Below are 19,181 nucleotides of genomic sequence, written 5' to 3'. Positions count from 1 at the left end.
TGAGTAATTTATAACGGTAACTCTTTGCTTTATAGACACAGAACTGTTATTTAGACGGCTCAGTCATTGGTTGCCTGCTGTAGTGAGTAATTTATAACGGTAACTCTTTGCTTTATAGACACAGAACTGTTATTTAGACGGCTCAGTCATTGGTTGCCTGCTGTAGTGAGTAATTTATAACGGTAACTCTATGCTTTATAGACACAGAACTGTTATTTAGACAGCTCAGTCATTGGTTGCCTGCTGTAGTGAGTAATTTATAACGGTAACTCTTTGCTTTATAGACACAGAACTGTTATTTAGACGGCTCAGTCATTGGTTGCCTGCTGTAGTGAGTAATTTATAACGGTAACTCTTTGCTTTATAGACACAGAACTGTTATTTAGACGGCTCAGTCATTGGTTGCCTGCTGTAGTGAGTAATTTATAACGGTAACTCTTTGCTTTATAGACACAGAACTGTTATTTAGACGGCTCAGTCATTGGTTGCCTGCTGTAGTGAGTAATTTATAACGGTAACTCTATGCTTTATAGACACAGAACTGTTACTTAGACGGCTCAGTCATTGGTTGCCTGCTGTAGTCAGTAATTTATAACGTAACTCTTTGCTTTATAGACACAGAACTGTTATTTAGACGGCTCAGTCATTGGTTGCCTGCTGTAGTGAGTAATTTATAACGGTAACTCTTTGCTTTATAGACACAGAACTGTTATTTAGACGGCTCAGTCATTGGTTGCCTGCTGTAGTGACTCATTTATAACGGTAACTCTTTGCTTTATAGACACAGAACTGTTATTTAGACGGCTCAGTCATTGGTTGCCTGCTGTAGTGAGTAATTTATAACGGTAACTCTTTGCTTTATAGACACAGAACTGTTATTTAGACGGCTCAGTCATTGGTTGCCTGCTGTAGTGAGTAATTTATAACGGTAACTCTTTGCTTTATAGACACAGAACTGTTATTTAGACACGTTAACTGCGTTTCCCATTAAGAAGTTACTAGAAACCAGTTAATGTAACTTTAAAGAAATGCAAATGATTATACGTTGAACCTTCAGCAATACAGGTGTTTGTGTCATTACCTTTGTACAGTGCAAAATAACAATAGCAATTTCATGTGTGAAATGAACCTTTTTACTTAAAAAAGAATATCAAAACCTGTAAATGAATTATGCGACAAGGCTGTAATTTAAAATTACTGTAAAAAAATAAACAAGATTATCAAAAATAAAAAAAATTAAACCTATAAATATCCCCCCCCCCCACCAATCTAACCATAAACTACCAATAGCCTTTTGTAGGGCATTGCCTAAGTTAAACAACTCGTAACTAAACAAATGACAAAATATCCTCTAAAAGTAAAACCCCCCACCCACACAACCCCCAAAATAAAGAAACCTAAGTCTAAAAAACCTAGGCTACCCTTTGCCCCTAAAGGGGCACTTGTATGGGCATTGCCCTTAAAAGAGCAATCAGCTCTTTTACTGCCCATTAAAAAATAAAAAAAAAAATAACTCTGAAATAGGTACTCACAGTTTTTGAAGTCCTGTGGTGAAGTCTTCATCCAGCACGGCGACATCTTCATCCAGCAACGCGACATCTTCTATCTTTATCCGGAGGGAATGCGGTGCGGAGAGGAGGTGACCACGGAGCAGGACCGGCGATCGCAGAGCAGGACCAGCCGCCATGGAGCGGGACCGTTGTAGAGGATCATCTTCATGCAGTCACCGCTGCATACTGAATATTGCAAGGTACCCCATTAAGGTAACTTGCATTCCTACTGGCTGAAATTTTGAAATCAGCCAATAGGATGAGAGCTACTAAAATCCTATTGACTGTTCAAATAACCTCCGCTCCGCGATCACCTCAGCTCTGCGCCGCCTATGCTCCGGATGAAGATAGAAGATGTCCCCACGCTGGGTGAAGACCTTCACCACCGGACCATATAATAGTACCTATTTCGGGGGTTAGACTTAGGTTGTTTTTTTGGGGGGGTTTAGATTAGGGATTTTTTTTTTTTGGCCGCAAAAGAGCTGTTTGTAAAAGAGCTGATTGCCCGTTTAAGGGCAATGCCAATACAAAAGCCCCTTTATGAGCAATGGGTAGCCTAGGTGTTTTTTAGACTTAGATTTTTTTATTTTGGGGGTTGGTTGGGTGGGGGGTTTTACTGTTAGGGGCTAATTGGTCATTTTTTTTAGGTAAAAGCGCTGTTTAACTTAGGGCACGATTAGGGGGTGTTTTTATTTTGGGGAGGCTTTTTTATTTTCATAGGGGTATTAGATTAGGTTTAATTTTTTGAATTTTTTATAATTTTGTTTATTTTTTTCAGTAATTTTAGACTTTTTTATTTTTTGTAATTTTAGATTTATTTAATTTAATCTTACTTTTTTTTAAGTAATGTTATATATTTTTTTAATTGTAACTTGTGGGGGTTGGCGGTTTAGGAGTTAATAGATTAATTAGGTTTATTGCGATGTGGGGGGTTGGCAGTTTAGGTGTTAATATTTTAAATATGTTATTTGCGTTGTTTCATTTGCGGATTAGGGGTTAATTACTTTATATTTTGCGATGTGGGGGTTGGTGGTTTAGGTGTTTGTTAATATTTCTTGCAGACGCTTAGGTGTTTTTTGTTAATACTTCGTGCAGGCAGTTAGGTTTTTTTATTATTTCGTGCGTGTGGTTAGTTTTTTTTTGTTAATACTTCGTGCAGGCAGTTAGGTTTTTTTATTATTTCATGCAGGCAGTTAGTTTTTTTTATTATTTTGTGCGGGTGGTTAGGTTTTTTTATTATTTCGTGCGGGTGGTTAGGTTTTTTTATTATTTCGTGCGGGTGGTTAGGTTATTTTATTATTTTGTGCGGGTGGTTAGTTTTTTTTGTTAATACTTCGTGCAGGCAGTTAGGTTTTTTTATTATTTCGTGCGGGTGGTTAGGTTTTTTTATTATTTCGTGCGGGTGGTTAGGTTTTTTTATTTCGTGCGGGTGGTTAGGTTATTTTATTATTTTGTGCGGGTGGTTAGTTTTTTTTGTTAATACTTCGTGCAGGCAGTTAGGTTTTTTTATTATTTCGTGCGGGTGGTTAGGTTTTTTTATTATTTCGTGCGGGTGGTTAGGTTTTTTTATTATTTCGTGCGGGTGGTTAGGTTTTTTTATTATTTTGTGCGGGTGGTTAGGTTTTTTTTGTTAAAAAAACCTAACTGCCTGCACGAAGTATTAACAAAAAAAACCTAACCACCCGCACAAAATAATAAAAAAACCTAACCACCCGCACGAAATAATAAAAAAACCTAACCACCCGCACGAAATAATAAAAAAACCTAACTGCCTGCACGAAGTATTATTATTTCGTGCGGGTGGTTAGGTTTTTTTATTATTTCGTGCAGGCAGTTAGGTTTTTTTATTATTTCGTGCGAGTGGTTAGGTTTTTTTATTACTTCGTGCGGGTGGTTAGGTTTTTATATTACTTCGTGCGGGTGGTTAGGTTTTTTTATTATTTTGTGCGGGTGGTTAGGTTTTTTTATTACTCCGTGCAGGCAGTTAGGTTTTTTTATTATTTCGTGCGGGTGGTTAGGTTTTTTTATTATTTCGTGCGGGTGGTTAGGTTTTTTTATTATTTTGTGCGGGTGGTTAGTTTTTTTTTGTTAATACTTCGTGCAGGCAGTTAGGTTTTTTTATTATTTCGTGCGGGCTAGTTAGGTTTTTTTATTTCGTGCGGGTGGTTAGGTTTTTTTATTATTTCGTGCAGGCAGTTAGGTTTTTTTATTATTTCGTGCGAGTGGTTAGGTTTTTTTATTACTCCGTGCAGGCAGTTAGGTTTTTTTATTATTTCGTGCGGGTGGTTAGGTTTTTTTATTATTTCGTGCGGGTGGTTAGGTTTTTTTATTATTTCGTGCGGGTGGTTAGGTTTTTTTATTATTTCGTGCGGGTGGTTAGGTTTTTTTATTTCGTGCGGGTGGTTAGGTTTTTTTATTATTTCGTGCGGGTGGTTAGGTTTTTTTATTATTTCGTGCAGGCAGTTAGGTTTTTTTATTATTTCGTGCGAGTGGTTAGGTTTTTTTATTACTCCGTGCAGGCAGTTAGGTTTTTTTATTATTTCGTGCAGGCAGTTAGGTTTTTTTATTATTTCGTGCGGGTGGTTAGGTTTTTTTATTATTTCGTGCGGGTGGTTAGGTTTTTTTATTATTTCGTGCGGGTGGTTAGGTTTTTTTATTTCGTGCGGGTGGTTAGGTTTTTTTATTATTTCATGCGGGTGGTTAGGTTTTTTTATTTCGTGCAGGCAGTTAGGTTTTTTTTTATTATTTCGTGCAGGTAGTAAGGTTTTTTTTATTTCGTGCAGGCAGTTAGTTTTTTTTATTATTTTGTGCGGGTGGTTAGGTTTTTTTATTATTTTGTGCGGGTGGTTAGGTTTTTTTATTATTTTGTGCGGGTGGTTAGGTTTTTTTATTATTTCGTGCGGGTGGTTAGGTTTTTTTATTATTTCGTGCGGGTGGTTAGGTTTTTTTATTATTTCGTGCGGGTGGTTAGGTTTTTTTATTTCGTGCGGGTGGTTAGGTTTTTTTATTATTTCGTGCGGGTGGTTAGGTTTTTTTATTTCGTGCGGGTGGTTAGGTTTTTTTATTTCGTGCAGGTGGTTAGTTTTTTTATTATTTTGTGCGGGCGGTTAGGTTTTTTTTTGTTAATACTTTGTGCAGGCAGTTAGTTTTTTTTATTATTTTGTGCGGGTGGTTAGGTTTTTTTATTATTTTGTGCGGGTGGTTAGGTTTTTTTATTATTTTGTGCGGGTGGTTAGGTTTTTTTATTATTTCGTGCGGGTGGTTAGGTTTTTTTATTATTTCGTGCGGGTGGTTAGGTTTTTTTATTATTTCGTGCGGGTGGTTAGGTTTTTTTATTTCGTGCGGGTGGTTAGGTTTTTTTATTATTTCGTGCGGGTGGTTAGGTTTTTTTATTTCGTGCGGGTGGTTAGGTTTTTTTATTTCGTGCAGGTGGTTAGTTTTTTTATTATTTTGTGCGGGCGGTTAGGTTTTTTTTTGTTAATACTTTGTGCAGGCAGTTAGGTTTTTTTATTATTTCGTGCAGGTGGTTAGGTTTTTTTATTATTTTGTGAGGGTGGTTAGGTTTTTTATTATTTTGTGCGGGTGGTTAGGTTTTTTTGTTATTTTATGCAGGTGGTAATGTGTTTTTTTGTTAATATTTTGTGCGGGCACTTAGGTGTTTTTTCTTAATGCTTCATTTGGCTAGGCTGCATCCAGGTGGATTCCGAAAATGTCAGGGTGGTGAAAGAATCCACTGCAGCCGACGACTGCGAGGGACGCATTACAAACGGGATTATAGTATAGATTTGAGCTGGGACATTATGGGTATACATTACATGTGTGTAGGGTGTGTTATTTATATGCAGTACACTGTAAATTGTTTATTATATATATTTTTTTACTTTGTTTATTGTAAGAAACATGTTTAGTCTAGAATCATGATTCAATATAATAAAGGGACAATAAACACTAAAAGAATGCAAGATAGAATGATTAGTCTGAGAATAACGTGTACATGTATTTAGTTTCATTAGTTGTTTAATTAGTGACAAAATAAGTGTAAAACTTTAGTGTCTATAAAACAATGGGAGCTGCCATGTTGTAACTTAGGTTACCTTCTCTGCTGTGGCCAATTAGGGACAGTTATAAATAGGTCACTAGAGTGTGCAGCCAATGGCTGAGGGGAATATAACAGTGTTCTGCACTTCCATTTCTAACAGGAACTGAAAAGATCACAATGTCAGAATGGAATAACAGGAAAAGGGGACAAAATAAATAATGGAAGTATATTACAAAATTATTTTTATATATACAATTTAACATTTTATATTACCATCTCAAAGTGTTTAATGTCCCTTTAATATCTCACAGACAAAAAATGGCTGCAACCTTTCCCGTTGACAGTAGTTGACTTTTAAACTGTTCTCAAACTTTAAAAAGTGCTATTGCAAAATTCCAAGACTTCTAACATTTAAGCTATTGAGCTGATTTATTCTCGCAAAACTGTAAGATCCTGCAAGTAAATCTGGTTTAAAATAATCAATAATGTGTAATGCCCCATGTTTGTTAATTACTGTGAGCCACAAGCTATGTTACTGAATGCAAAGTGATTGATTAATAAATTAGCCTCTTAACTCTGGATCATGGCAAGCAGAATTCTCATTGGTGAGTTATCGTCTGTGCTTATTTATCATGAAACCTCCTTCTACAGCAGTTATGTCAGACAGAAACTTTATTTAAATGCTGCAGAATTCTAATATTGATACATTTGTGCCCTGGGATGAAAGTGTAACTGAATGAAATAAACATGAAGTATTGTTCTGCAGGTCAGGTACAATGTGCGCAAGTTCACTGCAGGCTCCCCTACGCAGCTCCACCTGTGCACCTCAAAAGTGACATGGAAGCAACACTGTCAAATAGAGGTGACAAGGTATGTGACACAACTGGTAAGAAGTTTATACCCTCTTCCTATTGCCCCATATAACCCTCCCTATAACTCCTCCTATTGCACCATATAACCCTCCCTATAACTCCTCCTATTGTACCATATAACCCTCCCTATAACTCCTCCTATTGCACCATATAACCCTCCCAATAACTCCTCCTATTGCACCATATAACCCTCCCAATAACTCCTCCTATTGCACCATATAACCCTCCCTATAACTCCTCCTATTGCCCCATATAACCCTCCCAATAACTCCTCCTATTGCACCATATAACCCTCCCAATAACTCCTCCTATTGCACCATATAACCCTCCCAATAACTCCTCCTATTGCACCATATAACCCTCCCTATAAATCCTCCTACTGCACCATATAACCCTCCCTATAACTTCTCCTCTTGCACCATATAACCCTCCCTATAACTCCTCCTCTTGCACCATATAACCCTCCCTATAACTCCTCCTATTGCACCATATAACCCTCCCTATAACTCCTCCTATTGCACCATATAACCCTCCCTATAACTGCTCCTATTGCACTATATAACTCTTCCTTTAACTCTTTCTATTGTTCTGTACAACCCTCCTTATAACTCATCATATTGTTCCACATTGCCTCTCCCTATAACTCTTCCTATTGCAGATTTAACCCTCCTTATAACAAGTCCTGTTGTTCCATATAACCCTCCCCAAAACTCCTCCTATTGCACCATTTTTACTCCTTATAACACCTCCTAATACTCAATATAACCCTCCCTATAACTCCTCCTATTGCACCATATAACCCTCCCTATAACTCCTCTTATTGCACCATATAACCCTCCCTATAACTCCTCCTATTGCACCATATAACCCTCCCTATAACTCCTCCTATTACACCATATTACCCTCCCTATAACTCCTCCTATTGCCCCATAGAACCCTCCCTATAACTCCTCCTATTGCACCATATAACCCTCCCTATAACTCCTCCTATTGCACCATATAACCCTCCCTATAACTCCTCCTATTGCACCATATAACCCTCCCTATAACTCCTCCTATTGCACCATATAACCCTCCCTATAACTCCTCCTATTGCACCATATAACTCTCCCTATAACTCCTCCTATTGCACCATATAACCCTCCCTATAACTCCTCCTATTGCACCATATAACCCTCCTTATAACTCCTCCTATTGAACCATATAACCCTCCCTATAACTCCTCCTATTGCACCATATATCCCTCCCTATAACTCATCACATTGTTCGGTATAATCCTCTGTATAACTCCTCCTTTTACACTATATAACCCTCCCTATAATTCCTCTTATTGCTTCATATAACCCTCCACATAACTCTTCCTATTGCATAATATAAACCTCCCTATATTTTCTTCTATTGTTGCATATAAAACTCCCTATAACTCATTCTTTTGCTCTATATAACCCACCCTATAATGCCTCTCCCTATAATACTCCCATTGCTTCAACCTCATTCTATTGCTCCATATAACCTCTCCATATAACTTGCCTATGGCTAAATATACACATCCTTATAACTCCTCTGTTTATTCCATATAATATTTCCCTATACCTCTTACTGCTCCAAATAACTTCTTCCCATTCAATATATAACTCATTCTATGAGCTCATATAAACACTTTTTGTAACATATATTGATTTCTATATAGTGTTTTCCAATAACTATATATATTTTACCATACAGCCATCCCAAGGACCCCTCTTGTTGCTCTAAACAACCTCCCCATAACCCTCTTTACCTTACTTCATTAATGCCTCCTGCTATTCGGTATAACATCTCCTTAAGATGTTTCCTTTTGCTCCATATAATCCTTATGATTCCAGCTTTGTATATCCACTCCACATATCACTGACATCCCTAATAGAGTTTAAAATACAGCAGCACTCACCAGCTTCTGCCAAGTTTTACATCTTTATTAAAATATCCCAAAGGTGTATATACAAGATGACATTTCAGGCATGCTGCCCTTAGTCATGCCAGGTTTATGTCATCTTTTACATACACCTCTCGGAAATTCTAATAAAGGTGTAAAACTTGGAAAAAGCTGGTGAGTGCTGCTGTCTTTTGGATTATACATGTACTAGTGTTAAAGCCTGTGTACAGGGGTGAAAATGTTTAAGGTAAGAAATATACCTATCCCTCTATCCCTATCCGACTATCTCTATACCTATCCCTCCATTCATCTATCTCTATCTATATTCCTCTATCCATATCCTTCTATCTCTATCCCTATTCCTATCCTCCTATCTCTATCCTTCTATCTCTATCCCTATATCTATATCCCTCTATCCCTATTCTTCTATCTCTATCCCTCTATCCCTATCCTTTTATCTCTATCCCTCTATCCCTATCCTTCTATCTCTATCCCTGTATCTCTATCCCTCTATCCCCAGTCCTATCCCTCTATCCCTATTCTTCTATCTCTATCCCTCTATCACTATCCTTCTATTTCTATCCCTATCCCTGTATCGCTATCAGTCCTATCCCTCTATCCCTATTCTTCTATCTCTATCCTCTTATCTCTATCCTTCTATCCCTATTCCTAACCCTCTATCCCTATCCCTCTGTCACTATCCGTTTAACCCTATCCCTCTTTCACTATCCCTCTATCTCTATCCCTCTATCCCTAGCCCTCTCCCTCTATCCCTAACCCTCTATCCCTATCCTTTTATCCCTATCCATCTATCCCTATCCCTCTATCACTATCCCTATACCTCTATCTCTTTATTTTTCTGCAGTGTAGGATCCCCCTAACCCTCCAACCTCCCTTAACCCCCTCATACAGCTGTCTAACCCTCCCCCCTCTATCTATTGCCGCCATCTTAGGTACTGGCAGCTGTCTGCCAATACCTATAAACCACTTATTTTTTCTTTTCTATAGTGTAGTGTCCCTTCCTCCCCCCAGCACCCCCAACCTCCTTTTCTGTAGTGTAGCTGCCCCATCCCTCCCTGTTCCTTTACAAAAATAATTTCTGTAGTGTAGGGCCCTCCCACCTTCGCTGCTGAGCCACCCACCTGCTTCCCACCCACACCTCCCGCCGGCACCAGCAGAAGATCGTAACAGACAGTGACACACACAGTGTCACCATCTGTAACAATTAGGCATCTGCCCTCATATGGAGGCGGAGCACCGATTACGCTCCGCCTCCATAAGCGGCAGATGCCTAGATATTCAGGAGCTCCAGCTTTCGGTTGTAACATAACAGCTGAGAGTGCTGAAGCTTCCTAAAGCTGTCTCACGCTGCGGTTAAAGGCTAGGTATGTTTGTCCATGCGCAGTCTCTACTGTGCATGACTTCATCGGACAAACATACTTGGCCTTATATAATATAGGATGAAGTGGAGGTTTTGGTGTAGAGCCTCAGACAGATTTTCACCACATTTAGCTGACATTGTGTGGAACTGTATTATATTATTATCCCTAATTGAGTTTACCTGTTTCTGCATACAGGTTATACTTTTTCAATACTGAAATGTCGTGAGCTGAAAGTGACTGCCAGATGTCCTCAATGCCAGGATTACAAGGGATGAGCAGAGCCTAACCACCAACACAACAAACATGCAGAAACAAACCCAGGGAAGCATCACAAACTTTTAAAGAAGGCTCGGAGATCGCTTTAGTAGATACAGTAAGCTGTATCCCTGGCTGTTTTATCATATTGAATTATTTAGATTTCAACAATAAACTCCAGCAGAGACAGCAAAGTCAGTGCTCTTCCTCCCCCACAGAGAGACTGAATGCCCCATGCTTGAACTGTACGCAGCAATATTTGCATGCAGAGGGATATTAAAGATGACATCATACTATGATGCCTGAACAAAACTGTGATAAGGATTGCCAAACAGTAGAGTTAAACATAAAAGGGCTTGTATCTGGATCGAAAGCATGAAAAAGGTTAAGATATCTTTGGAAGGTCAACAAACAAAATGCACATCTGGAGTATAGAAAATGTGAATGTATTCTGACCAGGTGGTCCTATATGTGTGACCGGTATGTTTTAGGGTCACCAAATAATGGTAGATTACTGTATAAGGCAAAATTGTCTCTTCAAACTTCCAATATTTCACCCATCCCCTGTTCCACTTCTCCATCAAGCAAGTTGCTTTTTGTTTATATAGCCGCTTTCACTGTCTGATACAACCTACATTAATTAAACCCCTTACAGGCCTGCCCACCTTTATACTTCTGTATTTTATACAAGCGCTCCTTGCTTTGATTACAAAAATCATTGTTCCATCCTCCTCAAATTCCACAAACGTCTCCAACTTCCTTATACAAGCTATCCGCATGTATGTAATATAGCCCATCCACATACAATATTGTCCATTTCTCTAAATAAGAAGTTCCATCTAAACCTTCAACTTTGCAGACTAAATATGTATTCTAAAAATGTTGCCCATTAATAATCCAAATCCCTTAGGTCACTAGAAAGCCCTTTGTCTACATCCATAAAAAATATCACTATTATTTTTCAGATATTCCCTTTCTCTACCCCTGCTGTAATGTTTTGAAAATTGAGGGTGGCTCTCTTCAACATTTACAACCCTTTAATATCATTTCACTAGTGGGTCATTAATAGGGCTGATCCACATGGCTAACAAGGCAAAAGAGAACTAGCACTCCACAGCAATGTCTGTCCACAGCGATGTCTGTCGGACCTGATCCGCAGTGTCGGATCAGGTCCGACAGACATATGATAAATAAGCCCCTAGGGGTAATTCAAGATCAGGTGTCTTTCCAAACTACAGCCCATGGGCTACATCCTGAGTTGAATTGTAAGTATATAATCTAACTTTATTTTGAAGTGCTTTGTTTAGCATAAGTGTAAGTATAATGTAATGTGGCCCACAGCTAATCCTACCATTAGTCATCGGCCTTTCCAAATAAAAATTTTGGCCACCCTTGCTCTAGACAATAACATTTGTGGGTACAAAACATTGACCACAAAGCTAAAAATATAAAGGTTGTACTGGGTACTGGTGTGGGACCTCCTACCTTTATATTATCTGAGGGTTTGCACAGTATCCATAGCACCTGCTAGGACTGCAACTGATTAATACACACTTTAATATTCTAATGTTCCAACAGTCAGCAATTCTACGTTTGCCATGTCTAGAACTAGTAGAATGTGGCTACCTGATATTTTGTGTTGTAAAAAATAAAATATGGATGTGCTTAATTATGAAAAAAATATAATCTCCTGATAAACAAAATGCACTTTTTTACTAGTTACCTCAAACAGGAAGAGAAAATTAGATTGAAATAATGAAAATAAAGACGGTTTATTCCAACCCTGAAGAATATCATGGTTAGAGAAAAATCATCTTCATTACGCTCTCTCGTGCTCTCACACATATTCAGATGCTGTCATTGGCTGCTGGAGAAGACCGCAGCTTTGTTCAGACACATGGAAAATGGCGTTCCTTATAGTTCCGTGCTGTGCACAACTATTACAGACCCATATCTTATTAGCAGATTCACTGAGTCACTAGCGTCCATCAACTTCTTTTCTATTGCAATAAACTGACCAACATCGGCCCAAACCTGTCAATATTCTCTCATGTATGTAGCTCAAAGTGGTCATTGACATTTGTCTGGCCAGTTGGGGGATTTAAGTTTGTGAACAACAGAATGAAAAAGCAACAAATAAAAACAAAAGGAATTTAACCCCACGTAGACATCAAGTGGTTTGGAAAAACTTTGGATGATGAGTGTAAAAGTAACACATGACGAAGAGTGAACATGGGAGAGGAATATGATAATTTTCTAAAGCCTGCTTAATTAGACAAGATACTTGTGCAGAAAAGGTGGAAATTGCATGTAAATGAAGATTTGATTATAATGAGATTCAACGACTTCACCAGTTCAATTTTCACCGACATCATTTCTACACCAAGACTTCTTACTGCGCTATCGTATTAATGGAGTTATTTTAATTATCAAAACAAAAATACAAAGCTGCATTAGATGTGGAGTAAATATACTGTATGTGCCACTAAAAATGCCAACAGTAAGAACTAAACATAAAGACCCCAGCTTACTCCTCAACTGTTCATACCAATGACGACAACCTCTATTAGATGCCACCATAGAAAGAGAATTGCTAATTAACTGTACCCCTAAAACTATCAATCTGTGTGTGGAAACAATGAACCATTCTTCTGCCAATGACAATGAATTCTGTGTTTTGGAACCAACGAGCTGCTGTCACTTGCAAATAAATAAAACTAACTCAAAGAGCAGTGGGGGTGGAAGATCTTTCTATTGAACAGTAATATATTAAGGGATAAAAGCACCTGAAAACACCACGTTAACCCTACTCAGAGCTGGTAATAATTATCATCTAATCTTGTTCCCATCTCCTGGCCTTAAACAGACCAGTCCTCGTGTGTTCTCAGTCAGCAAATAATGTACTATTTATTTATAAGACCATGTAAGCACTTTTTTAAACAAACGTCTGTTTTCGTTATATATACTTTTAATGTTGTGCATTGTAAATGTCTTGTGCATTAATAAAGTTTAATTGAGTCAAAGTGCTGGCACTTACATGAATGACATTGGTTATTTTTATTCACATAACCTAGGACACAATCATAAGGTTATTTACTGTAAGTAGGCAACCAAACTTCATTGGTCTCTTGACATGAAACAGAAAGAGATGGTTTCCCCTCTTCAAAGACAAACAAAGCTCTCCAGCTAAAGAAGTTGGACACAAAACTTAAAGGGACAGTCTACTTGATATTCTATATTGTTTAAAAAGATAATCCCTTTACTACCCATTCCCCAGCGTTGCACAACCAGCATTATATTAATATACTTTATAACCTCTACACCTCTAAATCTCTGCCTGTTTCTAAGGCCCTGCCTCATCTCAGTGCCTTTTATTAGCTTTTCACAGCCAGATAGTGCCATATAGATAACATTGTGCTCACTTGTGTCCATTTATGCAGGGACCAGTACTAATTGGCTAAAATGCAAAATTATAACAAGCACTAAGATAAGGGGGCAGACTGCAGAAGCTTTGATACAGGGTAATCACAGAGGTAAAAAGTGTATTAACATAACTGAGATAAGGAGCAGTCTGCAGAGACTTAGATACAAGGTAATCACAGAGGTAAAAAGTATATTAATATAACTGAGATAAGGAGCAGTCTGCAGAGGCTTACATACAGGGTAATCACAGAGGTAAAAAGTATATTAATATAACTGAGATAAGGAGCAGTCTGCAGAGGCTTAGATACAAGGTAATCACAGAGGTAAAAAGTATATTAATATAACTGAGATAAGGAGCAGCCTGCAGAGGCTTAGATACAAGGTAATCACAGAGGTAAAAAGTATATTAATATAACTGAGATAAGGGACAGTCTGCAGAGGCTTAGATACAAGGTAATCACATAGGTAAAAAGTATATTAATATAACTGAGATAAGGAGCAGTCTGCAGAGGCTTAGATACAAGATAATCACAGAGGTAAAAAGTATATTAATATAACTAAGATAAGGGCCAGTCTGCAGAGGCTTAGATACAAGGTAATCACATAGGTAAAAAGTATATTAATATAACTGAGATAAGGGGCAGTCTGCAGAGGCTTAGATACAAGGTAATCACAGAGGTAAAAAGTATATTAATATAACTGAGATAAGGGGAGCAGTCTGCAGAGGCTTAGATACAGGGTAATCACAGAGGTAAAAAGTACATTAATATAACTGAGATAAGGGGGCAGTCTGCAGATGCTTAGATACAAGGTAAACACAGAGGTAAAAAGTATATTAATATAACTGAGATAAGGGGCAATCTGCAGAGGCTTAGATACAAGGTAATCAGAGGTAAAAGTATATTAATATAACTGAGATAAGGGGCAGTCTGCAGAGGCTTAGATACAAGATAATCACACAGGTAAAAAGTATATTAATATAACTGAGATAAGGGGGCATTCTGCATAGGCTTTGATACAGGGTAATCACAGAGGTAAAAAGTATATTAATATAACTGAGATAAGGGGCAGTCTGCAGAGGCTTTGATACAGGGTAATCACAGAGGTAAAAAGTATATTAATATAACTGAGATAAGGGGGCATTCTGCAGAGGCTTTGATACAGGGTAATCACAGAGGTAAAAAGTATATTAATATAACTGAGATAAGGAGCAGCCTGCAGAGGCTTAGATACAAGGTAATCACAGAGGTAAAAAGTATATTAATATAACTGAGATAAGGGACAGTCTGCAGAGGCTTAGATACAAGGTAATCACATAGGTAAAAAGTATATTAATATAACTGAGATAAGGAGCAGTCTGCAGAGGCTTAGATACAAGATAATCACAGAGGTAAAAAGTATATTAATATAACTAAGATAAGGGGCAGTCTGCAGAGGCTTAGATACAAGGTAATCACATAGGTAAAAAGTATATTAATATAACTGAGATAAGGGGCAGTCTGCAGAGGCTTAGATACAAGGTAATCACAGAGGTAAAAAGTATATTAATATAACTGAGATAAGGGGAGCAGTCTGCAGAGGCTTAGATACAGGGTAATCACAGAGGTAAAAAGTACATTAATATAACTGAGATAAGGGGGCAGTCTGCAGATGCTTAGATACAAGGTAAACACAGAGGTAAAAAGTATATTAATATAACTGAGATAAGGGGCAATCTGCAGAGGCTTAGATACAAGGTAATCAGAGGTAAAAGTATATTAATATAACTGAGATAAGGGGCAGTCTGCAGAGGCTTAGATACAAGATAATCACACAGGTAAAAAGTATATTAATATAACTGAGATAAGGGGCAGTCTGCAGAGGCTTTGATACAGGGTAATCACAGAGGTAAAAAGTATATTAATATAACTGAGATAAGGGGGCATTCTGCAGAGGCTTTGATACAGGGTAATCACAGAGGTAAAAAGTATATTAATATAACTGAGATAAGGGGGCATTCTGCAGAGGCTTTGATACAGGGTAATCATAGAGGTAAAAAGTGTATTAATATAACTGAGATAAGGAGCAGTCTGCAGAGGTTTAGATACAGGGTAATCACAGAGGTAAAAAGTATATTAATATAACTGAGATAAGCAGCAGTCTGCAGAGGATTAGATACAAGGTAATCACAGAGGTAAAAAGTATATTAATATAACTGAGATAAGGAGCAGTCTGCAGAGGTTTAGATACAGGGTAATCACAGAGGTAAAAAGTATATTAATATAACTGAGATAAGGAGCAGTCTGCAGAGGATTAGATACAAGGTAATCACAGAGGTAAAAAGTATATTAATATAACTCAGATAAGGGGCAGTCTGCAGAGGCTTAGATACAAGGTAATCACAGAGGTAAAAAGTATATTAATATAACTGAGATAAGGGGCAGTCTGCAGAGGCTTAGATACAGGGTAATCACAGAGGTAAAAAGTATATTAATATAACTGAGATAAGGAGCAGCCTGCAGAGGCTTAGATACAAGGTAATCACAGAGGTAAAAAGTATATTAATATAACTGAGATAAGGGACAGTCTGCAGAGGCTTAGATACAAGGTAATCACAGAGGTAAAAAGTATATTAATATAACAGATATGGGGCAGTCTGCAGAGGCTTAGATACAAGGTAATCACAGAGGTAAAAAGTATATTAATATAACTGAGATAAGGGGAGCAGTCTGCAGAGGCTTAGATACAAGATAATCACACAGGTAAAAAGTATATTAATATAACTGAGATAAGGGGGCATTCTGCATAGGCTTTGATACAAGGTAATCACAGAGGTAAAAAGTATATTAATATAACTGAGATAAGGGGCAGTCTGCAGAGGCTTTGATACAGGGTAATCACAGAGGTAAAAAGTATATTAATATAACTGAGATAAGGAGCAGTCTGCAGAGGCTTAGATACAGGGGAATCACAGAGTTAAAAAGTATATTAATATAACTGAGATAAGGGGCAGTCTGCAGAGGCTAAGATACAGGGTAATCACAGAGGTAAAAAGTATATTAATATAACTGTGATAAGGGGCATTCTACAGAGGCTTTGATACAGGGTAATCATAGAGGTAAAAAGTATATTAATATAACTGAGATAAGGAGCAGTCTGCAGAGGCTTAGATACAAGGTAATCACAGTGGTAAAAAGTATATTAATATAACTGAGATAAGGGGCAGTCTGCAGAGGCTTAGATACAGGGTAACCACAGAGGTAAAAAGTATATTAATATAACTGAGACAAGGGGCATTCTGCAGAGGCTTAGATACAGGGTAATCACAGAGGTAAAAAGTATATTAATATAACTGAGATAAGGAGCAGCCTGCAGAGGCTTAGATACAAGGTAATCACAGAGGTAAAAAGTATATTAATATAACTGAGATACGGGGCAGTCTGCAGAGGCTTAGATACAAGGTAATCACAGAGCTAAAAAGTATATTAATATAACTGAGATAAGGGGCAGTCTTCAGAGGCTTAGATACAAGGTAATCACAGAGGTAAAAAACACAATTTATGCTTACCTGCTAAATTTATTTCTCTTGTGGTGTATCCAGTCCACGGATCATCCATTACTTGTGGGATATTCTCATTCCCAACAGGAAGTTGCAAGAGGACACCCACAGCAGAGCTGCAATATAGCTCCTCCCCTAACTGTCATAGCCAGTCATTCGACCGAAAACAAGCCGAGAAAGGAGGAGCCATAGGGTGTAGTGGTTACTGTAGTTTAAATTTAAAAATGACCTGCCTTAAAATGACAGGGCGGGCCGTGGACTGGATACACCACAAGAGAAATAAATTTACCAGGTAAGCATAAATTGTGTTTTCTCTTGTAAGGTGTATCCAGTCCACGGATCATCCATTACTTGTGGGATACCAAAGCTAAAGTACACGGATGAAGGGAGGGACAAGGCAGGAACTTAAATGGAAGGAACCACTGCCCGTAAAACCTTTCTCCCAAATATAGCCTCCGAAGAAGCAAAAGTATCAAATTTGTAAAATTTTGAAAAAATATGAAGCGAAGACCAAGTCGTCACCTTGCAAATCTGATCAAAAGAAGCCTCATTTTTAAAGGCCCAAGTGGAAACCACAGCTCTAGTGGAATGAGCTGTAATCCTTTCAGGAGGCTGCTGTCCAGTCTCATAGGCTAAGCGGATTAAGCTTTTTAGTCAAAAAGAAAGAGGTTGCCGAAGCCTTTTGACCTCTCCTCTGTCCAGAGTAGACAACAAACAAAGCAGATGTTTGACGAAAATCTTTAGTAGCTTGTAAGTAAAACTTTAAAGCACGGACCACGTCCAAATTGTGTAACACAAGGATGGAACAACAATCTCTTGATTGATATTCTTGTTAGATACCACCTTAGGTAAGAACCCAGGTTTGGTATGCAGGACTACCTTATCCGTATGAAAAATCAGATAAGGAGAATCACATTGTAAGGCAGATAGCTCAGAGACTCTACGAGCCGAAGAAATAGCTACCAAAAAAAGAACTTTCCAAGATAAAAGCTTGATATCTATGGAATGAAGAGGTTCAAACGGAACTCCTTGAAGAACCTTAAGAACCAATTTTAAGCTCCATGGTGGAGCAACAGGTTTAAACACAGGCTTGATTCTAACTAAAGCCTGACAAAATGCCTGGACGTCTGGAACATCTGCCAGACGCTTAACTAGCTGACAATCCTTTTTCCAAACCTTCTTGGAGAAAAGATAATATCCTAGCAATCCTGACCTTACTCCATGAGTAACCCTTGGATTCACACCAATAAAGATATCTACGCCATACCTTATGGTAAATTTTCCTGGTGACAGGCTTTCGTGCCTGTATTAAGGTATCAATAACTGACTCGGAGAAGCCACACCTTGATAAAATCAAGCGTTCAATCTCCAGGCAGTCAGCCTCAGAGAAATTAGATTTGGATGGTTGAAAGGACCCTGAAGTAGAAGGTCCTGTTTCAGAGGTAGAGACCATGGTGGAAAGGATGACATGTCCACTAGATCTGCATACCAGGTCCTGCGTGGCCACGCAGGTGCTATCAGAATCACCGATGCTCTCTCCTGCTTGATCTTGGCAATCAGTCGAGGGAGCAGAGGAAACGGTGGAAACACATAAGCCAGGTTGAAAGACCAGGGCGCTGCTAGAGCATCTATCAGTGTCGCCTTGGGATCCCTGGACCTGGATCCGTAACACGGAAGCTTGGCGTTCTGGCGAGACGCCATGAGATCCAGTTCTGGTTTGCCCCAACGATGAATCAGTTGTGCAAATGCCTCCGGATGGAGTTCCCACTCTCCCGGATGAAAAGTCTGACGACTTAGAAAATCCGCCTCCCAGTGCTCTACACCTGGGATATGGATAGCTGATAGGTGGCAAGAGTGAATCTCTGCCCAGCGAATTATTTTTGAAACTTCTAACATCTCTAGGGAACTTCTCGTTCCCCCTTGATGGTTGATGTAAGCTACAGTCGTGATTTTGTTCGACTGAAATCTGATGTACCTCAGAGTTGCTAACTGAGGCCAAGCCTGAAGAGCCTTGAATATCGCTCTTAGTTCCAGAATATTTAATTGAAGGAGAGACTCCTCCTGAGTCCACGATCCCTGAGCCTTCAGGGAGTTCCAGACTGCACCCCAACCTAGAAGGCTGGCATCTGTCGTAACAATTGTCCAATCTGGCCTGCGAAAGGTCATACCTTTGGACAGATGGACCCGAGATAGCCACCAGAGAAGAG

General features: G+C 38.5%; 1 protein-coding gene across 1 annotated transcript in view; it reads left to right on the top strand.

The window, feature by feature from the left end:
• LHX6 (LIM homeobox 6) overlaps window positions 1–13,055 on the top strand; it is a 138,270-nt gene extending 125,215 nt beyond the window's left edge. Inside the window, exons 6-7 of the mRNA XM_053695991.1 lie at window positions 6,356–6,459; window positions 9,954–13,055. Of these exons, the coding sequence (XP_053551966.1) occupies window positions 6,356–6,459; window positions 9,954–9,974 (125 nt within the window). The 3' untranslated portion in view covers window positions 9,975–13,055. The remainder of the gene's footprint in view (window positions 1–6,355; window positions 6,460–9,953) is intronic.
• Window positions 13,056–19,181: the final 6,126 nt, after the last annotated feature.

Source organism: Bombina bombina, chromosome 12 (genome assembly GCF_027579735.1).
Source record: "Bombina bombina isolate aBomBom1 chromosome 12, aBomBom1.pri, whole genome shotgun sequence".
In the NCBI taxonomy this organism is placed as follows: domain Eukaryota; kingdom Metazoa; phylum Chordata; class Amphibia; order Anura; family Bombinatoridae; genus Bombina; species Bombina bombina.
This window is presented reverse-complemented; position numbering and strand designations above follow the sequence as displayed.